The 10,469-nt window shown below is 34.9% G+C and overlaps 1 protein-coding gene across 1 annotated transcript in view; it reads left to right on the plus strand.

Moving 5' to 3' along the window:
- Positions 1–5,758, plus strand: part of LOC306849649 (BICD family-like cargo adapter 1) — a 34,837-nt gene extending 29,079 nt beyond the window's left edge. Inside the window, exon 10 of the mRNA XM_079384832.1 lies at positions 3,783–5,758. Within this exon, the coding sequence (XP_079240958.1) occupies positions 3,783–3,950 (168 nt within the window). The 3' untranslated portion in view covers positions 3,951–5,758. The remainder of the gene's footprint in view (positions 1–3,782) is intronic.
- Positions 5,759–10,469: the final 4,711 nt, after the last annotated feature.

The following is a 10,469-nucleotide window of genomic DNA, read 5'->3' on the forward strand; positions in this document are numbered from 1 at the left end:
AGTAAAGAATATACTCATGCTCAATCCATTTTCCTCTAAATTATGAATTTGCTGTAGACGATCATTTTCAATATTACTTGGGGCACCAACTTCTTAAGAAATGTTGAATTTATGTTTTTTTATTGAAAGAAACAAAAGTAATCAATGATGGTTTGGTTGCAACATCATCATTTAAAATAGCTTTTTGTCAAATAAAAAGGACATCATGATCAGAAGGAGAAGTACAACAGGACTGCATGCTTGCAATGGCTTGGTTAGAGTGTTTCTGCTCAAACAACCAGCTCTGAGATCAGTCACATTACAAAACTGTACAAAAAAATGCATATCAGAAACAAATGCAAAGGTAAAAGATGTAACTTATAGTGTAAAAAAAAAAAATTGGAAAGGAATGCATAAACTATTTATCTCATGAAGCATTACGGAGGATGCTATCGAATCAGTCTGGGTTATTGTGCTAACATTATATGGTAACCCCTGTCCTGTGAAAAGAAACATTCATTAACACTGACCCGAGGAACAGTAAATGAGCTTTTTATGATGCTGAACTGTGATGAATAGCGGCGGTCAGCCTCTGTCTCTCTGTCTGCTTTTCTCTCCTTTTGCCTTTTATGTTTAAAGTCAACATGAAGTCAACACTGACCTAATTTACTTTACGACATCTTACAGCACACAATTCATAAATGCGCGCTATTTTAACAAAATAAATGTTTTGTTATTTTCAAAAATCAAAACGTACTAAAATTAATTCTCCTTTTTAGATGACTGTTAATGTTCATCAACACTCAAATATATATTTAGTCACTGTTTCAGGCTACATGATGTTGGTTGGTTGTATTTATATTCATAGCAATATCAGTCGCACAGGGAATAAATACAACTTAGAAAAAAAGGCAATTTTGTAAATGGGTCACTGACGAAAAGGGGTTTTCAAGCATCAAAACAAAAAGGTTAATACAGCTTTAAATTGTGTTTTTTCCATACATTAGAATTAAAAAATAATGACTATCATACATTTTTAACCATGATTTACTGAAGACTAAAATGTCATTCAGTGTAACAATAGCTCATTTAAACTAATTAAAGACTAATCAGTTGTAATTTTAAGTCTTTACCAATCTTAGCCAGTGCCACTATCATTCAAACCACTATTTGTTTTTAATCATTTAAAATATAATACAATTTAGTATGATCAACCTTTTCTTTTATATATTTGAATAAGTACAGGTCAGAATAAGTAGTTTCATATTTAAATAAATATATGTTACTCTGAATGATTATTATTTCACCCATATTTTGATGTTTTATTTTCACCAGTTATTTGAAATATTAAAGTGGACACTTTACTTGGATTTAATATGCATTCTATGTATATAAAATCAAATCACAAGTCTTGCGTTTGACCCAGAGTCTTTAAATTACACTTTAAATGTCCTGATAAAAAATGTCTCATCACATTAAAAACAGACTTTCGTATTTGACAGCCTTTCTAAAACATTATCAATAGTAAATAAATGTCCGTTAACATTCATATTATAAAGACTATAGTAATAATCAAATAATGATAGATTTGAAAGTTGGATCCCCGATGGATAAAATGATTTCCAGCTGTAGTTTTGAAGTAAAAGATGTCACGTTACAGAGGCAAAATGGGTTGTGAGTGCAGGTTCATGTTGACTTGAAGTCTTTGTTGAGTGAATGAACGTGTGTCGTCTCTTCCTCTCAGTTCAGTCTTCCTCATATTACATCAGAGATAAACTCTGCTTCTGACAGCGGTTCTGTCGCTCTCTCTCACCTGTGTCCCGTGAATGTGAGCGTGTGTGTGTGTGTGTGTGTGAGTGTGTGTGTTTAACTTAGCTTCCCTTCTCTCTCCCGCCTGCAGTTTGCCTCCTCAGGGCTGTTCACTGTGTGGCTCTTGTGGTTTCTGATCTAGTGGCCTTTCTCAGCTTCCATACAGACCCCTTCTCCCTTATGGTAACTCCCTCCTGCCTTAGAGGTGAGCTCGGCTTCACCGTCGAACCCGTATCCATGTTCACGAGGTCACAAGGTCACCGTTCATTTCATCGTGCTGTGGTTCTTCAGGCCATTTTCACACTAGATCAAACATCAAAACCATTAGAACCTTTCTGGTGTCTTCTCATGAATGGTTTTGTGAAAAAAGACCAGCAGTGTGTTTATTTAAGTACTATTTACATATTTAATCAGGGGTGCAACTTGTCGCCGTTTTCACCTTGAAGTAGGTCATTCACGTGAATCGTGAAAAAGTGATGGCGGGGGGGTTGTAGTCGTCGAGTCATCTGTGTCATGTCACCTGTAGCGTTTTTTCCCCCTGTTGGCAAAGGAATGGACCCGCCCTACTCTGCCTCTGATTGGCTTACCTTAATGTTGTTTCCCTCATCCAACCAATCTCACTCCTGAAGCCTAACTTTGAGACGCTGCAGGCAACTGTCCATATTTCGGACGGAATGCATTTGTATCTGCTGTAAATTATGGTGTTCCAGTTTAAATGGAGATTACCATGTGAGGCTGCCGGGGGTTTTTGTTTTGCGTGAGGCTGCTGTTGCAGTAGCTATGAAGATTGTAAGTTACGTTATCGCTACATTAGTTCGCTACCCTTTGCTAAAATGCTCCAACATTTTCTCCCTATAAAGTAAAGTAAAGTAAGTAAAGTCGTGACGTATTGTCAAGTATGGTGACCCATACTCGAAATTGGTGTTCTCTGCGTTTAACCCATCCAAGTGCACACACACAGCAGTGAGTAGTGAACAAATCCACACACACACACACACACACCGTGAACACACACCCGGAGCAGTGGGCAGCCATTTATGCTGCGGCGCCCGGGGAGCAGTTGGGGGTTCGGTGCCTTGCTCAAGGGCACCTCAGTCGTGGTATTGAGGGTGGAGAGAGTGCTGTACATTCACTCCCCCCACCTACAATCCCTGCCGGCCGGGGACTCGAACCCACAACCTTTGGATTACGAGTCCAACTCTCTAACCATTAGGCCACGACTTAAGTCAAACTAAAGCAGTTTGACTTGCCATTGTGTGTGAAATGCGCTGTGAATAAACTCACTTTTTTCACTCCTGACGAGTTTTCACCCCTGTTAATAGTATTTATTAATATTTTGAATTAGCTTTTACTTTTTTTTTCAATTTTAAGAGAAGACCCCAAAAACATTACTAAAACTAAAACTGCAATAAAAGTAAAGCTAAACAGAAATATATATATTAAAAAACTAATAAAAGTGACAGAAGCACATGAAAAAAGACCGAGATGGGTGTCAAGAAGGCAAACTTTTTTTTTTTTTTTTCATTGTGTGTTTATTTTTCATTATATTATTTTTATAGTATTTATTAATAGTTTGAATTAGCTTTCAGTTTTATATTTATTTTAGGTTTTGTTATGTGCATTTGTCAGTTTTTATTTTTTCTATATAGCTTTAATTTATTTTTATTTTTATTTTAGTTTTAACAATGTTAGTATTTCAACTTAAACTTTATATTTCAGAGAGTTGCCAAGGCATTTCTAATTTTCGTTTAAGATGTTTAGGTTTAATTTTTTCATGAAATATTTATATTTAAAAAAAATGTTTACATTTATTTTGAGTACCAAAAATGATTTTAGTTTTGTTAAAAATAACAACACTGAAAGGGGATTCAGACCAAACAGTGTAAAAGAAGTGTGAAAACGGGACTCATGTTCATCCATTCTCACTCACCTCACTGTGTCGTGGCTCTGCTCCGTCTTCAGATGAAGCCCTGATGTCTGTTTCTCTCTCTCAGGATGATATGCACAGAGTTATCAATCAACAACTGATGGATAAACACCAGGAGGAGTGGAAGGATCCTCCATACTCCTTCAACGGGTCACGAGGACGAGCTCCATCCAGACGAGCACATCGCCTCTCGGACGGAGACAAGCGCCTCTTTTCTTTCTTCAAGAAGAACTGAGATTATCTGAAGACATGGAGGAAGAGTGTGTGAGATCAGACGTGAGACAAGGGTACAACAAACGACAAAGAAAGTCTAAATCACCAGATCAGTGGTTCTCAACTGGTTTTGCTCATCAAAAAAACAAATTTTTTATTGTACAAAAGTAACAACATTTTTTTTTAAATCAAACACTGAAATGCACTAATTAGCCGCATCAATGCACTCACAAAATTCAGATTAAAATTTCGATTCATTTATTTGAATTGCACAAAAAAAATAAAATTTCCATCCATTTGGACAGTTTTAACATATACTAATAAACTTAACGTGATGCATATTTATCAGTCAAGTGTGATAAATGAAACAGATAAGATTTCTGTAATATTACAAACACAATAACCAGGTTTATGCATTTATCATTAATAAATCAAATCTGATATAATCTATGTTAATTTATAGAATATTGCTTGTTCCACAGCCACAATTGAACTATTTTCACACTTTTTAAACTAAATTAGTTGAATTGGTTTCACGATGAACAGAGGCAATTTAAATAAAGGCATTTTGAAAATATAATATCAAATAGATGCAATATAATATAATAATAAACTATGCTATGCTGTTTTTGAGCGCAGAAATCTTTTTCATTTGTTTAGTTTATTCATTTGCTTATATTAAAACTGTGTAATCCAAATGGATTTGTTGTTAATCAATTTATGAACCTGCTAAAAACACATTCAGTTCATTAGTACTATTACAGAAAACTGACCTGTTTCATTTATGCATGACTGATAAATATGCCTCACATTACGTTTATTACTTTATTAAAACTGTGCAATCCAAAAAGATGGAAATTTTATGCAATTTATGCAAATACATAAATATTTTGGTAACACAAAGTCTTTATATATAATGCATTATTAAAGTAGTTTTATGCATTCATTTTGCCTTATGCACTGTATGATGTCATGAATAATTGTAAGCAGTTATGATACATTATAATTCACCTTTAGAATATATAATGCATTAAAACACATGACACGCAAACCTTCAAATATTATAATGCATTTAAATTTTGGTTACAATTTCTGAAAAGATATTATGCATTACATATAATACCTTTAATATGAATTACACATAAAGCCTTTAAGTGAAGTGTTGCATAGGTTTTATGTTGTCTGCACCCAATAATTGACTGTTAAAAACACTTCTTCTGGGTCACGAGCCACCGGTTGAGAACCATTGAGTTCTCCGATGGCTTTGAGCTGTTTTGCACTTTATCTGTACCCACAATCCTCCCTCAGAAAGCTTTAGGAGCAGAACACAAATCTTGTCCGATAGGGTGAAGCCCCGCGGCAGGGTCTGTTCAACAGGGCTCCCAGAATTCTCCAGTCCTATCAGAGGTCCGTTTCCCCTGCGAGTGCCTCGGAAAGCTTCTCCTCACCTCACTGCCAGAGATTCACGGAGGCACATACGTTCACCGACAAATCACGGCATTCGCTAGAGACTCAACTCAGGATGAACTGGACTTCAGACGGTTCAGGACAAAGGGTTCAGCATCACCATCAAGTTTCAGGCCCAGACGGAATCTGTGGGCGTCTTTGACATTTGCTGTGCTGATTTTGGGATAAAATATGAGAGTACTGCAGTATTATTGAAAATCTGAAGGGTGTAGCATATCTTGAATGTCATAAATCGGCATACATGTGTCAGTTTCGGACACAGATTGGGTTTGGGCCTGATTAGAGATGATGTCAGAACGCTGCAACTTTAAAATCAGAAACAGCTACAGACGTTCTGCTCTTGCGTTCAGAGGCATTTTATATAAAAAAAAATACAACAACTAATGAATGTAATTACCTTTCTAACAACCACGCAAATATTATATAAAATTAACTTTCAGCAGCTGCTTAGAATAAAAAACTTATAAAAGTGTGCAACATATACAAATAATAATGCAACAGGAAATTAGTAGCGTAAATGCGTCGTGGCTATTTTATCAGCATACCTGCTTGTTTTTTAGCACATTTCTGGAGAAAATGTCCTCAGGCTGCTTGATAATAAACTTCAGGCGGTCTGCGTCACGATCTGACGCCAATGAACCAAAGAGCAGAAGTGTTGAGCTGTGACTTGTAGACTGCGTCTGAAAAACTGCATTGAAAATAAGGTTTACACACATATAAATCACAGAGAAACACCAAACTGAAGACACCATTAGACGATACTCACCAATAGAAAATCTCAGTCCTCAGAGATGCACTGAAACTGTGGCTGTGTTCAGAATCAAATACTACTGTGCCGTACACTACACACTGTTTTTAAAAGACAAAAAAATTTAACAATTTCAAACCGCAGAATGCTACATTGCAGTCACCAAAAATTCCAATTAAATTTTTTTTGTTAAAAATCTTAGCATTTGTCAAAAAACTGTCTCTGCACTAGGAGAAGTCTGTAAAAATAGGGCATGGTGTAGTGTTAATATGACTTAACAGATAATGTCCTGACAGAAAATCACCACTTTTTACAGATTTAAAAAAAACGCTCAAGTATGTAAACCTCCAACAGAACGCATTAATATTGTTATTTTAAATTTGATTATTTCTAATTATTAAGTATTGTTAGTCTTTTTTTTTTTTCTTTTTTTTTTGACAGTTCTGCAGCTGTTACCTGGATGGGACGAAGTTTTATTATTTTTTTAATTAATTTGCTTAAATTAGTGCTACATTTATTTGTCCCATTTTTATCTAAATAATTTATTTTTTTTACTTTTTAAAATGTCAAATTGTATATGACACTTTTGATTATTTCCTATGTATAAATTTATGATTAATATAAATAAATTAATAAGGGTCTAACATTAATCATAATCTATTAATTCATCTAATAATGTCTAGAAATATACCTACCAAGCTCTGATAATGTATGGAATATTATATTAACAGACTATCCAAATTTTAATAAAACAATAGGCCTATACCTTGAAGCACAGATGTGTCATCATTTACCAGGTTGTTCTAAACCTGCATAAAGTTATTTTTTCTTCTGAACACAAAAGAAGATACTTATGTGGCTGACTAAACAGCTGCTAGTCCTCAGTAAAAAAATAAAAATACTACCAGTCATTGGGGACCAGAAACTCTTTGTATTTTCTATTCTCTGTAAATTATTACAGGTTTGGAACATCTTGTGGGTGTGTAAACGATGACAAATTTTTTATTTTGGGGTGAACTGTCCCTTTAAGTCACAGTTCACCGTGAGCAACTGAAATGTTTCTCTATTAGTTACTGGACAGACCCATTGATAACGTTCCCGTTCAGCCTTACATCTGGAAAGCCTGGTGTTCAAAGGCCAAGTGTGAGCTCCTAGATGTTTTAAAGGTTCTGGAGACTCCGGAGACTCCGTCTGGAGACTCCGTCACAATGAAAAACAAAGACGCCAAAATGCAATCACGCGCAAATGAGCTTCTCTAATACCTAGTATGACATTGATTTCATTATAATTGCTATTAGTATTATAAACAGTGCAAAATACTTACTGCACGATTCTGTATTTTAAGGGGTCGGGTGGCAACCCTATTTGTCACACACTGTAAAGGGAAGGTCAAGTCAAGTGCACTGCACATTTTGGCTACTGTAGTAGCTCATCTGAGTATTTTTGTATACTGCAGGCATAGTATGAGTACACTCTCAGAAAAAAAAAGGTACAAAATTGTCACTAGTGGTGCCTCAGTAAGAGACAAAAGCTAAAAGATTCATCTTTGTACCTTTATTTACCCCTAAACGGTAAATGTTACCTTAAATGCACATATTAGCACCTTTTGAAAGGATACCACCCCAAGAGACAGTCCTGTACCTTTAATTAGGTGTAGTATGCTGGTATGTTATTCTGAACACAGCCCAGGTCATTTGTAGTGTGTACTTCCTCCAGCCTATGAGAATGAAGGGAGCACTTGTGTCCTGATTGTGTTTCCTGTCTCGTGTTCGGTGTGTGTGAGTGTGTGTTTTTTGGGTTCAGTCAGTGAAAGTCAGGCAGATTTTGAGCAAAGCTATGCAGCTGTCTACTTTCTCGCAGAGTTTCGGTTCGGAGAAACCCAAAGAGTGATTTTTTTATACGTACGAAGACACAAATAGGTTTGGAATAAAAAAAGGAATCAATATATTTGTAAATGTATAACTTTTGAATGATAAATCAACTTTTTTAGAACAATCTCCACGTAAGCGCTTGTCTGTCATGTAGTCTGGTTTCAGGAGGACTGGCTGGAATCGCTGTCTGATCAGAACTGAATGTAAACCATCTGAAAACTCTCAATCCAGACCCAGTACATCACACACGGCTCCATTAGTCATTTTATATCCATCAGATCCATGACGACTGATCTGGGCCGCAGGAGAGGTACTACAGCTATGTTTCATTTGAACAAAGTTGCATGCATAAGTTTCTCTAAAACAGTAATGCATTACTTTTTATAAACGGCATCTTCAACAGTGTAACTAGATTACTGTACTAATCACTCTCTCTAAAAAATACCGCATTACGCTATACTAATTACTTTCTCAATCCCAATATCAGCCTTGACCATTTGATCAATACAAGGACAGACATGAATATTCTCTTTGAATTATTTCAACACAAAATTGCATCAATTATTCTTGAACTGACCTAATTATTTAAAGCGAGAAGGTTACATTAATAACATATTTTAACATTAGAAGTTAAATGGAAGGGAAGTAACTGCAATTAACTTACAGAAAGAAAAAGGGATTACAGAAATTAGCATTTTTCTTGGGAAAAATGATTAAATTACAGTATTTACTTAGTAATGCATTACACTAAACACTGGTCATATGAATATTCACTATAGTGACTTTTTTAATATGCAAATTTAATACATATACTTGTGTATTATAATAAAGTGATTAAAAATACACAGAAAACAACTCTAGTGGATTTGTCAGAATATTTCACAAAATTAATGCATAAACAAATGCACATTTGTGCATGTACATATTCTTGTGCCTTTCCAAAAGATAAAATTCCTCTAAAATGCTTATTGAAAAGCGGCTAAAAAAATCCTCTGACATTTAAATATCATTGAAGCAAAATCTCACTTACCTTTAATTTACTCCAATTACATTTCATGCCACGTTTGAAAGATCCAAACTGATGCAAACATATATGACAGGTGATGTAAAAAGGATCCGATGTTTATAATTATTTTGTCCTGTAGTGCTTCTCCTGAATGAAACACTGTTATATTAGCAGTGGTTTAAATCTTCCAGCTCCAGTCGCTCCACTCGTCTCTCTTCTGTTGTTCTGTATGTAACAACATTTCAATGTCTTTTTAGATTTGTTCTTGCATTTCACACTGTTCTGTAAAAGTCTCATTACGTTGACTTTGTACTGCTGTCCTTTTGCCATTTAAACACTGTTTTTGCAAGGCTCTCCAGTCTGTGTCTTAAATCTGTGCGAGCCGCTGTTGTGAATGTGAAAGGAAGGAAAAATCTCCCATTTTTACAAAAAACAGTCCCTCAAACGAGCAGCACTAGTTCTTCATGCATGTGAGTGTATGTGCACGTCTTTCAATGTATATTTCATTCATAATACAAAAACACGTTGCTTGAATATGATCACTGGACGTTCGATAAATTATTTTAATAGAAATATTGAGTATTAAGCAATTCTATCCTGATCCTGTTGGTCTGATTGTGATTCAAAAAGCTTATTTTACATAGAATAAATGGGGGGGGGCAGATTAATAGAGGAGGGAGAGTTCAATATCTTTCGGAGTAAATAATATTGTATAAAGCAAATATGAATGGTTCTCACCAGCCTCATTGGTGCCAAGTTTTCTTCCTTAAATGCACTTTCTAAAAAAAATCAACATTAAAAACATACATATATCTACTCAAACACTTTATCTTTGCAGTAAACAATGGCTGCTAAAATACAACATCTCAACATGAACCTCGCTACATTTATAGTAATATGATACACTTAAGTCTGAATTATTCAAGCCAATTACGTGATCTGTTAATTCTTTGAATAAAACCTGAAAAAGTGTCAAATGGACTTAAAGCGAATTATCAAATGCATTTTGTAAAATTCTTCACTTTCAGACAAAAGTATATGTATCTGTACATTTGTAAGTAATACCGTGGTAAATATGTAAATAAGTTAGATTTTATACTTTCCATAAGGTGTTTGCGATTTATACTCGTAGTGAGTTTGATCCGATGTGTTTTTATAATTATTAAATTCTTATTTTTCCAACAGATTCCTTTAAAATACCAAGTTATATACAAATGCAGACAAAAGTATGTCCATGTTTAAAAAGCTTCCAATGTCTTGACGTGGAATGCACTGTGATGTATCAGAATAATAAAAAAAAAAATACAAATGCAAAATCTTCTCAATTATCAGATATTCCAGTAATAAACTGAAAAACCGTTGCAGTCCTGCAATAAACAAAGAAGAGCAAAGCTTGTAAACAAATGTGCAATGTGATGATGCTTAATAAAGACAAGGACAAACAAGCTT

The sequence above is a fragment of the Barbus barbus genome (genome assembly GCF_936440315.1).
Source record: "Barbus barbus genome assembly, chromosome: 29".
Classification (NCBI taxonomy): domain Eukaryota; kingdom Metazoa; phylum Chordata; class Actinopteri; order Cypriniformes; family Cyprinidae; genus Barbus; species Barbus barbus.